Here is a 15,705-nt window from a genome sequence, read left to right as displayed (position 1 = left end):
CCACATCTAGTACTCAGTGATTTAAAAGACACACTTCTGCCATCATTGTCTTCTTTCCATTCTTCATTTTGGCACCATCCGGCTTCTGTTCTTCTCTCTCTCTCTCTCTCTCTCACTTCTTTTGTTCACTTGGTTTCACGGCCTTTTCTTTTCCCTCCCTGTTTTTCTCATTATTGCCTCCATAATGAGGTCAGAGCATTAGGCCAAAAAAAAATTGAAATTGCTTATCAACCCATTTATGGTCAAGGCATCCTATATCACTGTCTGTATATATAAAATACAAGTGTTTATATTTTTATTGTACTTTGTCCCCTTCATTAAATGACATTTATTTTGTATTAATGGAGAGTTAATGGCTGAGTGCTTCCCTACATGGCCACTTGGCTGGGAGTATAGTCTTTTTTATACTCTCACACACACACACACACACACACACACACACACACACACACACCACCACCACTACCACTACAACCACCACATGTTGCCACATTATTCAGCATTCTCTATTGTTTAAATGGTGCCTAATTGAAAAACTAGGCATGTGTAAGGGGCAGTGGTAAGTGAGATTCATGATGTGTTATGGACACGAGGTCGTACATCATACTTTGCAAGGCAGGCAACAGAAGCTTCCATTATTGGATCAGCACTGCTTCATTAAATCTCCACACAAAACAGTGTGCTGCTGAGGCCTGTGGACAGAAAGACTGGAGGAAGGAGAAGGATAGGAAATGCAGATCTGAGAAAGGAAGGAAGGACAAAAGCTGAAGGGTGGAGAGATGGAGGTAATGAGACAAGGCAAAGGAAACTGATAAGAAGTGAAGGAGGAGAAAACTACCAAAGAATGCAAAAAAAGGGAACCAGAGAAACATGGAGTAAAACCACAATTTTCTGTAATTCAAGGTAATTTATTGATTTTTTTTTTTCAGATGAATAATCAGACGTAGAAACCAGAAAGTAACAAAGCAATGCATTAGGGATAATGGCCCACAGCTTCTTGTTAATGCTGCCTTAACCAACATTTTCACAAAAACTCAACCAGGCAGGCTTTCAAACAGCCCATCCATGTTTTAAAGGTTAACTTCCATCTTTTCACCTACTTATCAAACCATCTCCTTCTCAGTTTCCCTCGGAACCACCGCTCTATCAGATGGTTAGATTTCTAAAAAAGATAAAACATTAGGAACAATTAAATAAAATGCTTTTTTAATTTATATATCCAAAGATTTCATATAAGCCTGGAGCTCTGGTAAAGGGAAAACATGTGGTATTGCAGTTGCTTACATTGCTCCATGACAGCTGAACTAAAAATTGCAGTATACAGAGAATTGGTGCTACCTGGTGGCTGTGCTGTGCATCACATCCTTTAAAAGGCAACATGGATTTTTTATTTTCCAGCAGAGGACACCTTATCTCGGATGGGATTCTTGGATAAGACATCACAATACAAAGCCCTACAGTCCCTCACAGGTGCTTTCATTTTTTTCTATTTTCTGACTGTTTGGACATGCAGAGACTGCCCTTCAACCCTTCAGTTCTAATGAGCCGCATTAATTGAAAACATCCGGCCAGGGCTCACTTACATTTCCCATCACTTAAAATGTCAAAATGGCTCTTCCACAGTGTGTGTGTGTGTGTGTGTGTATGTGCAGTAAGGAATGCCTCATTCCACTTACTGGATTTTCTTCTAAAAAAAAAAACGAAGTCACATTCAAATGTTATCAGTGTATCAGCATATTTCTCAGGTACATGGAACATACACTATCTCAATTAAAATCTTGCTCTTAATTAGAAGCTTCAGTGTGCAGGAAAAACTGGTGCATTATGCATAGTGATAACTAAAATAGACTTTTAATGAACACCAGAATTAATGTGTAGTCAGTGAGTGCACTGGAAGCATTACAATATAACCTAATTGTAACATGTTGATCCAATGCTTAATAATGTTATCAGAGACAAATGATTATTTTCAAAGCCACAGCAATAACACAAAAACTGAGTGATGGAATTTGACATACAGATTAAACATGCTGAGTTCAAATAGTTTCATATGTCAAGGTAGGTTGAGACTGAAGATTTGTTGCTAAAACTAAAAGTTTTTTTTTTTTTTTAAACAAAACTCAATAACAAAAATACAAGTCAGTAGGCATTATTGAGGACTATAAGTTGCAACTGAAAGCTCCAGGAGATGTTTGGAAAGTTGACCTGACCTTGACCTTCATTTCCGAAGTACTTTTAATAATCTGGAATACTTCTTGTACCACAAGCTGTCATAGTAATTATGACAGTAGCACAGGAACAGTATAGAGCAAAAAAAAACTGCTTTAGGAGGAGGCTGAGGTGGATGTGTTTTTTCTAAAATTGTATGTATAATAATTTTATTCCCCATAAATGAAATTATGCATCTTAAAGCAAGTTATTTTTACTTCAGTTCATTTGTAATTTTTTTATTACATTTTTTTTAAAATTCATAACAGCAAGAATCAAATATGCTATGCAGGCCCTGTGAAAAAAATGTGTCATGTACTTATTCTTACTTCTTATCCATCAATGTTGGAACACCATATTATATTATATTATTAATTACATTCATGATCTTTATTATTACATGATGTAGTTAGCAAAACCTCAGCAAACACATTCCTGCCAGCTCCAGAAGGTACCACCTCCATTTAATATCCGGTTTCTTCTCACACATTTCATTCTGATGAGATTATATTTTATGGCTTTAGACAGTTGCAATCAGTGGTTTTCTCTACAGGTGCTTTTCAGAGGAGGTGGTCAGCAAGTAAACATGACACATCCTTTCAGGGCGCCTGGAACAGTAAAACAAGCAGAAACAAACTGCAGCAGAAGACAGAATACATCATATTAGCACTACAAGCAGAGAAAACAAACAACAAACAAACAAACAAAAAAATTTGTTTACATTCTATCATAAACGTAAGCATGCGTGCTTGTAGAAGATGACAGATGACGAAGATGATCAGGACAAAATTTCAAACTAACGAGTTAATGACCGCATTACAAAACAGTGTTTCAGTCTGAAATTTTTCTTAAGTTCTGCCCGATGTTGAACTACTTTCCTGTTTGGTCAATTTCATCTACTAGAAGCACAGCTTACATAAACATAAAGAACATACTTATAGCTATGGTGTTTGTGTTGCATGTATTTTAACTCTCCAGGTGGTGAAACTTTAGTGAGTATATCCTCAAGAATCTTTTTTTTTTAAATAAACCACTATTCTATTTTTGTATTTTTCTATATATATATATTTTATTCCATTACATTGATAGAATATTGTATACTGTAAATACATCTTTCTGTGTAACATGTTTTCTTATTCAATAGTACTGTGTCGTGATTTTTTTTTTTTTTAAAACGGTATATGTATTTCCTTTAACATGCATTCCTTTCGGAGTAAAGTAAGAGACAGGACGTGTTGTGATTGGTTGGGCCTGGGAGGGTGTGGCCATGACACACACACCTGTCAGTACAGGGAGGTTGGAGGACCAGACAAACCCAGTCAGGCCCATTCGCTGGAGGGTAGTGAACGCCTCCTCCGGAAGGTTACCTGGCAAACTACAAGCTGCTGACAAAAAAGAAGAGCAACACTTGGCCTTTTCTGAAAGGGGTAGGAGAGTGAGAACTCAGTGCCCTTTTGATGCAAGCAATTTTGTTCAGCCTTTCATAAGATTTTTTTTGTTATCCTAGCAAAATTCCTTGTCGTTATAGACATTATTTTTTTATTCAAAATAAGATCTCAATATACATGATTCTCTCTTTTTTGACTATATACAGAAGTGCAAAAAAGTCAACCTTTATCGCCTTTATCGCCTTGGGATTCCCCACCCCGCCCTTGTTGTTTGCAGTGGGCTGAGTAAGAGATGAGTGTACGAACTCAGTCCCCACTCACCACGTTCACCTGACCCCGCCAGCATCACCCCCACAAAAGTGATCAAATATGCAGCTTGTTTTCCAACATGGCCCAATTTCCAGGGAGAGTAAAAATATTAAAACAATAGTTACTATTTGAAATGGATACAGTAGAAAATAACATCTTTACTCTAAACATCTAAGAACTCGATTTTTATAATAGTCTTTTTTTTTTCTCATATGACTAGTTACAAACCTTACAATCATTAAAATATTACTCGGTTATTGGCGACGGTTGTCACAGTGACAACTCAGCCTCTCTGTTCTATTATTTCATCACTGTTAGATACTCATATAAAACATCTTTGTTCAAAGAACACAAAAAAGAGAAATGAACAATATGCATACAGTTCAACAATATGCATAACGTAGAAAATACTGAGTTTACAATCATAATCATACTAAAATTAACATTACATGGAATTTCAGGAAACTGTGCATGAGGACCACACAAATACACACTTTTATATTCATTATAAGAAAGATAAATACAATAAGCCAAACTAAAAATAAGAACTAATATCAAAATGTCATCCAAACAAAACAAAGAAAAACACTCCTCATCTAAAGAAAAACTACAGGAAAGCTAAGAAAACACTGACAGAAAACTGACAATTACATGGTGCTCTGTGTGTGTTAATATGGCGTGGATTAGGCAACTGGATGGTTCAAAATGGCATGTTGCATTGTGCTGACCCGATGGTACATTCTAAGGCTTTGGATGAGTAATACAATCGTTTATATTCTTGCCACTTTCCCTGTACTATCCACCAATTAAATATGCCTGAATACACCCAGAACACAACAAAAACAAAAAGTTCTAGAGCTCTACTCTAAACTCCCGACCCTTCTTTGGGCTCACTTATGCGACCCAGACATTTTTTAAAATCTAGCCCCATTAGCCTACCTACAATATCTAACAGTGACACAAAAAACGACTTTGGCTGACTATCTGAAAACAGTTCTCAGGTAGACATTTTAAACAAATATTCTTAAATATGTCAGACTATATGTACACTACACTAAATCTACTTTTGCGACCTCCCTTAAATTATGCATAATCGTACAAATGATAATCTAATCAGGTCATATCACTCTCACATATCCATTACCAGTTGCAACATATACTTCGACTTCTGTCTCACAGCAGTTTGGATACCAACTCATCACCCTGTGATTTCAAAGCTATTCATCATAAAATCATCTTCATCGCTGAGAGAGTCTTTGGTCTCTCAAGCAGCCCAAGACCCCACATACAACTCATCTGACTTTCAGAGTCAGCAGACAAACAGAGAGAGCTGTTTAAGCAGATTCATTCATTTCCTGTCTAAAGAACTGACAGAGAAATAATTAAAAAAAAAAAAAAAAAAAAAGCTAGTTATTCAGTAATAGATGTGAGTAAAGCAGACGATCTGGGGAAGGTAATCTAATCAACAGTGGTGTGATTGAGAATCACAGGTAATGACAGGTCACAACACTGGACACCACATGCTGTCCAAGAGAGAAAATAGAGACGTATTAAAGGGAATTACTGAGTTTAACACTTTTTTTTTTTTTTTTTTACCACTGCTTAAATACCATTAATGTATTTTGAGATGTATGGCACTTTACAGGGATGCCTGTAAGGTTATAGACATGTGCTTAAGAGATAGAAAGGTAGGCTACAAAGGTTCGAAAGACACCTCACAGACATTCAGTTGCTATTTTGCCTCTGAGTGCACAAATGTAGTTTCCCTTATCACTGGTATAACAAAAGAAAATCAAAGAAAATCACTGTGCATGCATATGTGGTTCAGTCAGATTATCACTCTTTCACCTCAACTGAAATAGACGGTGCACCTTTGTGTAAACAAATGAACACACTTAGGTTCGAGACCAACAACCAATGAAGGAACAAACAACATAAGTCATGATTCTTGGTCAATGGACGTACCAATCCAGTCGATTTTTTTTTTAATGACTGCTGCACACATTACCTCATGTTAACATTCAAAGTGTGTCCGGTGAATAAAGGTAAGTCGCCTTTACAGAGTGAAAGGCAGTCTCTAATGCAAATGATGTTCTTTTCTGTTGTGTAAGAGTGTGCATGAAGTACACATGAAACGATCCTAACAAACTGTGCCTTCAATGTTAACATGCAGATTTAGTCCAAACCGGTTTAGATTTGGTTCTCGTTGCTCTTGATGTTACAGGCATGAAGGGTGACTGTTAATCTTGGACTTGGCACACAACCCGCTCCAGTTCCACCTGGAAACAAGTTTACAAAACACATAAAATGAGATGTGAATCGCAAGTTGCACCAGTCTTTGGGTAAGATTACTGAGGTTCTTAATGTTTGAAATCAAACTGGTTATTTCACAGACAAAGTTTCATACTGAACAATAACTGGACTGCAGATATTTTTAAGATACTTGATTTCTACAATAAAGTATGTGCACATGGAGTCTATGGTATTGTTATAGCAGATAAACTACTGCAAGGTTAGGCAAACTAAAACCCCTTGTTACAACTACAGCAAGATCATGGTTCTAGTTAATTAAATGTTAACTGCAGATCTGTGATTGGAGGAAAACTAAGGGCATATTACTTCCAGGGTTGGCAATGAACATCAGTATAAGTCATAAATCGTGAAGTGCAGAATTATCCAATACGAACCCAAGTATCCTTGAGATACTGGCCTTGAATAAATAAATTGCATATTGTAGGCGTGACTTTTTGTGAAGACACTACTCCTGTATTTTCAAAGTAAACGTTTAGGAATCAGTGACTCGACCACATATCTCGTATGCATTTGCCAAGTCACACATCAAACAACTCAAACGTGAAACACAGCCATATAATTAGAAAATCAGTGGAACAAAAAGTTCCGATTTACAACCGATGGTGCTTGACTTCCACAGTGGTCCAATTATATTTTTAGTTACAGTTATAACAGGAAATCTATTTTTCTGTCGCCTCGATTAAACCATCTTGTTTAAAGAAAGAGTTTGACATTTTGGAAAAATACCCTTCTTCTTGGAGTCTTGTCATTGCACTGACCAGTGGAGACTCTAGAAAGTCATTGCACACAACCAAAAATAGTTTAAATATTCAAAATAAAAAGACAACATATATTATGTTATTAAGCAAGCTTTAAACATGTTGGTAGGCAGATGTTTTTACCTTTAGGCAGACTCAGGTTAACCATTTCCCCCTGTTTCTATTCCGTATACAAGACTAACCTAACCAGTTACCGGTGTGCAGCTTAATATGTAACTCACAAACATGATCAATCTTTTTATCTAACTAAAAAAAAAAACAAGCATATTTTTATAAATATTTAATGATTACTACCAGTGCTACTACTATGTAGATAGTAGTTACAAAAAATGACGAGACATTTTCACCTGTGAAAAAAGGTGTTTAAACTCCTGCACATGCAGGTTTTATTGCTGTTTGTGGGGAAGAGTAATGTCTGGTTTAATGTCTGGTGTGTGAGATGAGAAGTAGGTGCAGTACATACTGTTCAGACTGAGACGCCTACATCTGGGTCACATACTTGTGACTAGTCAGATGGTCTGCAGATATTATTGGAATCTGATTGAAAGGGAGGAAAGAGGGACAACAAGGAGGGGGAGAGGGGGGAAAAGAGAAATAAAGAGAGGGGCAAAGGAGGGAGACAGAGACATCAGTTGAAATGAGGACAACCAACACTTCAAACCAAATTGATAATAAAGATAAGGACTGTAATTATTTAAATAATCACAGTATCAGATGCTCTGAATAGCTCGCAAAGATCAGAGACGATCCTCGTGCATTCATGCATTTTTCATTAAGAGGCACATTGGAATCATAAGATAGAAAAAAAAGACAAAAAAAAAAAACACAGATACTAAAAAGTCAGAACTTATACCAGAGGTGAAAGAGAGTGAGAGGAGGCAGGAGAGGAGCAAACCTGATTGGCTGTTGCAGTTGCAAAGGGAACACTTGTGGCAGATGTGGTGGCTGCAGACACAGTGGCTGGGGTAGCACCGTGCATCATGGGTACTTGGAGGGAAAGATCACACAGGCAGTTGAACCAGAGCAGATTTTAAGCCGTTTGTGTTAACACTTCATTTTTATGTCTGTCTATTGAATGCTAATAAACATGGGAAAATCTGTTCATTCCTTTAAATAGCTTAGAATCAAATCAGCTTTTTTTTTTGTGACTTTTACTGTCCTTTCTCAAACATACTCTACGAATTAGAGATAAGAGTGACAGATGTGATGTGGAGGAAGACAATGAAAGAGACAATGAAAATAAAAATTCTTTAGAATGCAAGGTAGCTAACTGGCAAATTTGAAAAAACAGAATGTGACTTCAGATGGCAGTATCTTTTTTTACATCCACACCAAATAAAATAGTTAATTGGCTAACGGTTTTGCCTCCATAAAAGTGAAATAACAGTACAATTAAAACTATAAATTAAGCAAAAAACTTAAACAACTGCTGCTACGTCTACCACTGCTGTTACTACCAATAATAACTCCTCATGTTTATATGGCATTTATTTGCAGACAGCATAATGAGGTGCTCTACAGGTTAGAGCGCTTGGGATGGCAGTATAATGAAGCGGGGGGAGTTGGGGGGGGGGAGGGGGTCAGGGGGAATTTGAACTGCAACAAGCATTAGGTGACAGACAGACCCGTGACAGAGCAAAAAAGAGGTTCGTTCCATACCATAAAGCTAAAGCGCAGAGTATAATAAAACACATAACTTCCAATTGATACACAATCAAATTCAAAATCAAAATCTGCAGTTCATGTTCTATCAGCGACATTGTACACTGCATGTAAGAAAGATTACATATGCCATTTTGGACTTAGTCTGAATTCACAAAATGGAGAATGTGCTCACATGTGGTGAATTAAATGAAACGTAAGTGACTAAAATGGGCTCAAAGATAATCAATAAGGAAAGCTGGCACCTACCAACACTTGTTGCAGGTGTCATGCACAATATCGAGCCTGCCCATCATGCATTGCAACAGGGAGTGGAGTGAATAGGGAGGAAAAGAAATCAAGAAAACCCATTACAAGTGTTATAAAGTCAGACAATATTGATTTAATCCTGGATATGACCAGTAGTGTGCTGTGAATATGTAAACCTTTTTGCTCTAGTACAATAGCTGAAAATGATTATGAAACAATATTGATTATTGATAATTACACATAGTAATTCTTCACTTGCACATGTTTGCTGCAACCAGAAAAACTAGATAGCAAAAGAAACATATAAGTGAGAGCTGTGAAGAGCTTGGTCCAGCCCCAGTTTAAGGTTCAACTGCTCTATTAAAAAACATTATCAGTGATCCCATTTTCCCATCAGCAGTGTGGGAGCTGTTTGCGCAGTTGTAGTTTTGAATGACCTGCTTTCAAAACCCTCAAAGTGTGTTGCAGTGACCTGACAGTCCAATAGAGTGGGACATATGAGGATCTGAGTATCCGAATCTCTCACTGAAGGGAATCGATGGCAGGCTATTCTTAGGCTGTCAGACAAGAATATGGGACGCGGTGTAAAATGACTACGCAGCGGCCAGAGAAGTGCGGTTTAAATAAACTCCTTCTATGCCTGTGTGTGTGTATGTATGTGAGTGTGTCTGCAGTAAAAGTGGTATATTTTGTAATTTCCACTGGGGATGGAGCAGAAACACATGTCCCTCTCTTTTCAAAATAACTCTTTTTTGCCCCTATTTAGCAGTTTCAGTTTAACTTACTATTTCTAATGTGTCTCATCATATTGTCCAGCTGCAAAAAGTATTGATTGATTGATTGATTGACTGCATTTTAATGCCCTGATTTTGTCTGTGAGACTGCCATTAGTATTGATATGTGGAGTTGAAAATAGCGACACATAGCCTTATGGGTTAGGATTTACAGTGGACTGTGTGAAATTGTTATTACTTCTTAAAAAGAAAAATTAAGAAAATAAATCATGAGTCAAAGACAAGGCAGTAAAAGACAGCAGTGTTAATAAAAAAATTAATATATGCTTAAAGATGCAAATATGATGAGGTTCAAAGGTTTATATTTCTGGATCATTTCAGGAGGGTTAAGCTATGACCCTTAAAATACTGACATTGAGAGAATAAAGATCACCACACTGTTAATTGTGTTGTTCTCCATGCTACATATGCAGAAAATAGTGATCATAGTATTTTACAAAAATAACTGGCCTCTGACAATAATCTTATGCCCATGCTGCACGTAGATGTGCAGTTAAATCCATGCAAGTTTTTCCATCTTGTCACCAACAACGAAATCACACAAGTAGCCATTCACTGCCAATGCCAAAACATAATCAGTGATGCAATTTGATAGCCAATAGCGATGACATAACTGCCACAAACATTAAAGAAGATTAGAGAAGATTCAGGCCTTACCTGATGGTATGAAGGCAGCCTGCTGCTGAAACTGCATGTTGGCCAGGGCCTGTTGGTACTGGAAAACGCCAGCATTGAACATAGTGGTGGCACCATTGGCTTTTTCAAGTGCAGGTCTCTTTGGTAAAGGAGGCAAGACGGAAGGCAGCCCCTGAAGAGGGGACAACACGAAAATAAAGGAATGGGAAGTGAGGGAAATCAAAGGATGGTAGCAGTGACATTCAGAACAGAGAGAGGAAAGAAGTTCATTAGAAGAAGTTGCCCTTCCAAACAGCTATTACAAACATTGGCAAGCAAGCAGTGGACTACACTACCTCTGTCAGAGCAAAACACACAGATACGGTGGTGCTATAGCTGACAAACTGCAACAGCTTACTAGTGACAACAAAAAACAATCTTCAGCACAATGACATCAACATTATAAAAAGATTTATGAATAATACAGTACAAAAATTATATTTTTTATTGATTTTATTTTCATTATTTGCAGGCTAAGGAATAACTAGATCTTTCTGTGTATAATGACAGCTATAATGCAAGTTATTGAACTGATTGTTGGACCATCAACAGAAATGATGTAGTTAGGGAAAGCTGCACTGCCAGCTCCATGATAATAGTATACTATAAGCCATATTAAGACTGTCATGACACCTCTTCAACTATCACACATGCAAAATGGGAAGTGACAAAATCATGCAAAGTCTACCATATACCTTATTAGACAATAAATATTTCATTTTCATGCCACAAATTCATTAATTTTAGGATTCACCTAAGGTGATGAACTGACCATTCACAGCAAAAAAAAGAGTAGTTTGAATAATTTTCTTTTTTTGGTGCCTTATGATTTAATTTAATGTTAAAATGGGATTTGATTTTTTCAAAAATACATATGCTACAAATTAATGACTGCAATCAGTTCACCACCACTCAGTGTTCATATTATTAAATATCAACTTTATTTTAAAACTACAAAAGATATTATCTACTACATCACAGCTACAGGCCAAGCTAAAAGGTGAAAGGTCATAGTACCAGGTCAAAAGTTGCGTCGAGGGGTCGCTTCAGTGATTTGACAGTCGACTGAGTCTTAATTAGCAGGCAGCGAGCACATGATGGCAATGGGCCAATGGGGTTCAAGCGCATTAACAAAAACCAGCAAGCGGAGGTGCATCATGGGGGCAGCAGTGCAGTGTGGGTTGGTGAGAAAAAAAAAACAAAACAAAAAACAAACAAAAAAACAAATCATTGTAATGCAATATACAACAATAACAAGACTAGGGCATGCACATTAATGGCTGTAGGGTTACTGCAAAGAATTATGGCCATTGACAATTCATTTATTTTCAGCCGAAAAATGCTCTTTCCTAAACTTTGAGTCTAATTGTGTTCTGGTCAAGAGAAGAGGATAAGCTAATTACTCTGATTTGTTAAAAAAAATGCCTAGATGATTGTATAGAAATTCAGTGCATTGTCAGCATGATGTTATATACTTCTGACCCCTGCCCCATATTGAGAATAGCCTACAATAGCCTACAATAGCTAGTTACTGTGGGCCACAGTAACTGTTGCCCTAAATGTTGCTATAAGAGCAAATTCAGCTCTCAATCATTTTGTGCAAATACTGTTTCACCAACGTTCTGCCTCGGCACACCTTTATCTCATTATACAATGGCCATAAATCAAAATTCTGACTACCTTTGCCACAATTACAGTAGCTATCATCTGTCAGTTATAATGGAAATATTGTCTGCTCAAATATAAAACTAAACTGTTTTTACATTCCCCATCACTGCTCCAGTATTTTCTTTTAAAGATCAGCTGTTATACCCTGTATAGATGTTGAACCTGTGTGGTTTAATCTACTGGACTATAGTGTTTTTATTATTGATATAAGTAAAATAAATAATAAAAGCTATTAAATACAATTTAATTTAAATCTGATGCTACTCTGTAAATTAACATTTTTACCATTTGTTGTTATTTTAAATGCCATACGAGCTAAATAACATTAGAGACTGAACCCGCTTGCCATAATTAACAGTTTAAAGAAAAGAGGACAGGTAGCACTACTGTTCAGCTGAGGAAGCAGGCCTAATCATACAGGGCATCATTTAGTTATATAGGATAACTTAAACTGAAATCAGCCTTACCCTCATTTCTCGATTCCATGCTGCATAATGTCATCTACAGTACTGAGCAAAACTCTTACTGTGTCTTTACAGAAAATTATCAATGCATTGCAGAAACAAGATTGAAGTGAAGAGTAGTGCTCACAGTTGTCAGTAACATAACTGTAACATACCTACTGACTGCGAGCAACAGCAAAATACGCAGCTAACAAAGCAGCAACACAGGGAGGAGCAGGAGAGAGAAGTAGGCTTAGTCACATATTAGCATGATCACTACAGCCTGCTGCTAATAAAGCACTTGTATCAGTGCGGACTGAGTCAGAGCTGAAGACAGAAGTGGAGACTGGAATGTCTGCTAGGAGCTTGAGTAAAAGCACAGGGTAGTTGATGTTGACTCAAAACAGTGCTTGCAGTATATTGTACTGTACCATGTAACTTTTTGTTTGTTTTATACTGTATGTATGTCTGTGGGCAATAAACATTAACTAATGAAGAGCTTAATGATTTGTTTTAGGTCATCATATGAAAAATCAAACATACAGTGGCAGGAGCGTATGAAGCCCCTGGAATTAACTCCTCTTCTCCATTAATTTACCATATAATAACTCCAAAGGTTTACTTACTTTTTTCTTCAGCACTGTGAATGTTTAATGGGTGTGAGAATCATTTGTCTGTTTTCAGTTTAAGCACATTGTGTTTGTCTGTTGTGATGTAGAAGAATATATGATCACATTTCATGGAAAAGTAATTTTAAAAAACAGATAATTCCAAAGGATTCGCATAATTTTTCTTGCTACTATAGCTTCTCCTCATCTTTAATAAGAACTCCATGAAGTATATTGTAGGTTACATTTTATTTGTTTTAAGTGACAGTGATTTCTCTGGATGCACTTGGCTGAGGAGACGTTAGATGTTTGTTAGTTGGAGTCCTAGGTGGTGTAAACTGTGGACAGATACCTACCATGGCCGCAGCAGCCGCAGCCTGGTTGACTTGGTGTTGGGCGGCTTTGATCTTGGCCTGCAGGTGAGCTGGAGGGTGAAAGTACTTGCACTTCTCCCTCGAACAGCGTCCCTTTATGTAGTCCATACACACAGTGACCGTGTTGTCGTTGGTGTCAATCATAGTGCTATCTGCAGGGTGGGCAAAGCGACAGTCGTTCTCCCCACGTGTACAGTTACCCCGCTGGTATTCCCGACATACCTTGGGCACAAACACACATTGTGCTGTTTTTTTTTTTGTTTTAAATCTCGTTTACATGACATTAAGAATGTCATCATAAACCTAAAACACAAACACATACAAGCACGCAAACACCATAGCCACATGTACATTATGAAGTTAATGTTCAATTTACTTCATGAAGCAATCAATCTGTTCAGTCATTTCAGAACTTGACAATCACTTTACCAGACAGAACTAACCAATCTTAATGACAACCTCGGCCATTACTGTTGATTGATAAGCAGAACATACCGTAAGCAGCATTTACAGACTCATCGATCACGCAACATTTATCCATTATTGAAATGAACTGTTGGGCTGCTGTTGTTGTTCTTTCTGAGACGGACAGAAGGGGGCAGCACCTGCGTGAACAGTTGGGAAGGTGAGTGCCTCAGCCTGAATACAGGGTTCTCAATGAGGCTCATGGGAAATATGAGGCTGCTTCTCAAGGGAGGCTGTAGCTGACGTAATCCCCACCCCGCACATAATAACACACACATACACACACACACACAGACACCCACACACAAATAAAAGGTGGATGCACATAAAAATTATGAAGGAGCATTTTTTTTTTTTTATCCAGAATTGACACTTAAAGGGCTGTGCATTTATCTAAGATCCCCAGGTGCACTTATTCAGCCACTGCTGACCCTGTCCTATCCTACTCCTAAATGACAAGTCATTCCGTGTTACACAGTATTGATCTATCAGGTATTGTGCTAAAACAAACCATTTACTAAATATTTGTTTACTAGCTTCACTGTCTGCATGCATAAAGGCTTTAATTTGTGGTGGACTGGCTTCCAGAGAAAAGGCCACCAGTGCCATTATCTACAAGCTAACCCTGCTCTGTCTCCCATCATGACAGCCCATCATCCACAATCAAGGATTCTCCCTCTGTCTGTCTCTTCTTTCTCTTAGGTACCTCTCTTCTGCAGTCGCACATTCACATATCAAAGTACACCTACACACACGCACACTCACACGCATTCATTCTCCACCCCTGTCACCATCACTACTGCTACTGCTGGTCTTATTAAAAAAAAAAAAAAAAAACAAGACTACCCTGTTGTCAGGCAGATGTTGGAGAGGCATGTGAGGCTGGGGGGGGGGGCGAGAAACAAGGGAGAGAGAGAGGAGAATATGTAAGCGTGGTTGATGAATAAAGAGTAAAGGACAGAGAGATGGGGATCAAGGAGACAGAGTGAGAGTCTTTGGGGATTGTGTGAGTGTGGCTGGCATAAAAAAAAAAAAAAAAACTGGAGCAGAAAGGAAAGACTTAATGGAAGATACCTGATGTTCTCAGCACCAGGTGTGTTTCGCTTAACAGTGGCTAATCGTGCATTAGTGAGAGCTAACCAAGTTAAAGTGCTTAGTCAGACCAACAAATAAAGGGCCTGTTAATCATGTTTCTGTCCCCATGGTAGCTGGCCCTCTGAGCCGGTTACGTCACCATGGTTGTAGGTAAGCAACATACGATTTTTCAGATGCTGAAATGCTGGTGATATAACTCTATATGAAATCAAGACAGAAATACTGATGGAAAATTTTTCTTCAGGAAAACAGTCTGGAGGACTGTCTTCTAAAATAGGAATTTCTGTCAGCCTCAAGGAAACAGTCTGTAACATATCTACTGACTGGTATGTGTGTCGGTCCACAGAATTCCAGCTATGTTTATTTTGAATGACACACGCTAGAAACTAAGACAGGGCTGGTGCTTTTCTCTAGGATATCTTTAGTAAACACATTTCATGACAACTAAGGCTTGGATATGAATTCTCCCAATGAGAAAGCTTCACCAGTATCAGGTTTAAATAGCTATAAGGAAAAATCATTGGTGTTTGGCTCATTAATATTTTATATCTGTTTACTGGACTTTGGGGCAGAGTGCAATCAATCATTTGCCACTGTTTCAGTCGTTTGAATAAAGTCCTGCATATTATTCTCCTGTTAAAAACTTCTTTACTCAGTAACTTCTCACTAGTTGCGACTCTTCAGTGAAATTCAGTC

General features: G+C 37.7%; 1 protein-coding gene across 8 annotated transcripts in view; it reads right to left on the bottom strand.

Annotated features, from left to right (window-relative positions):
* Nucleotides 1-2,431: 2,431 nt before the first annotated feature.
* Nucleotides 2,432-15,705, bottom strand: part of LOC113145705 (muscleblind-like protein 1) — a 64,443-nt gene continuing 51,169 nt past the window's right edge. For 3 of the 8 annotated variants that reach the window (XM_026332744.2, XM_026332735.1, XM_033325520.1), the window contains exons 5-11: nucleotides 13,432-13,671; nucleotides 11,374-11,427; nucleotides 10,339-10,489; nucleotides 8,888-8,923; nucleotides 7,872-7,963; nucleotides 7,440-7,513; nucleotides 2,432-6,184 (exon numbers count right to left, since the gene is read on the bottom strand). In XM_026332744.2, coding sequence (XP_026188529.1) covers nucleotides 7,457-7,513; nucleotides 7,872-7,963; nucleotides 8,888-8,923; nucleotides 10,339-10,489; nucleotides 11,374-11,427; nucleotides 13,432-13,671 — 630 coding nt within the window. In that variant the 3' untranslated portion in view covers nucleotides 2,432-6,184; nucleotides 7,440-7,456. The remainder of the gene's footprint in view (nucleotides 6,185-7,439; nucleotides 7,514-7,871; nucleotides 7,964-8,887; nucleotides 8,924-10,338; nucleotides 10,490-11,373; nucleotides 11,428-13,431; nucleotides 13,672-15,705) is intronic. The other 5 variants (XM_026332752.1, XM_026332760.1, XM_026332768.1 and 2 more) reach the window with 5 other exon arrangements.

The sequence above is a fragment of the Mastacembelus armatus genome, chromosome 13, assembly GCF_900324485.2.
Source record: "Mastacembelus armatus chromosome 13, fMasArm1.2, whole genome shotgun sequence".
Taxonomy (NCBI): domain Eukaryota; kingdom Metazoa; phylum Chordata; class Actinopteri; order Synbranchiformes; family Mastacembelidae; genus Mastacembelus; species Mastacembelus armatus.
The sequence above is the reverse complement of the archived record's forward strand: the minus strand, read 5'-3'. Positions and strand labels throughout refer to the sequence as shown.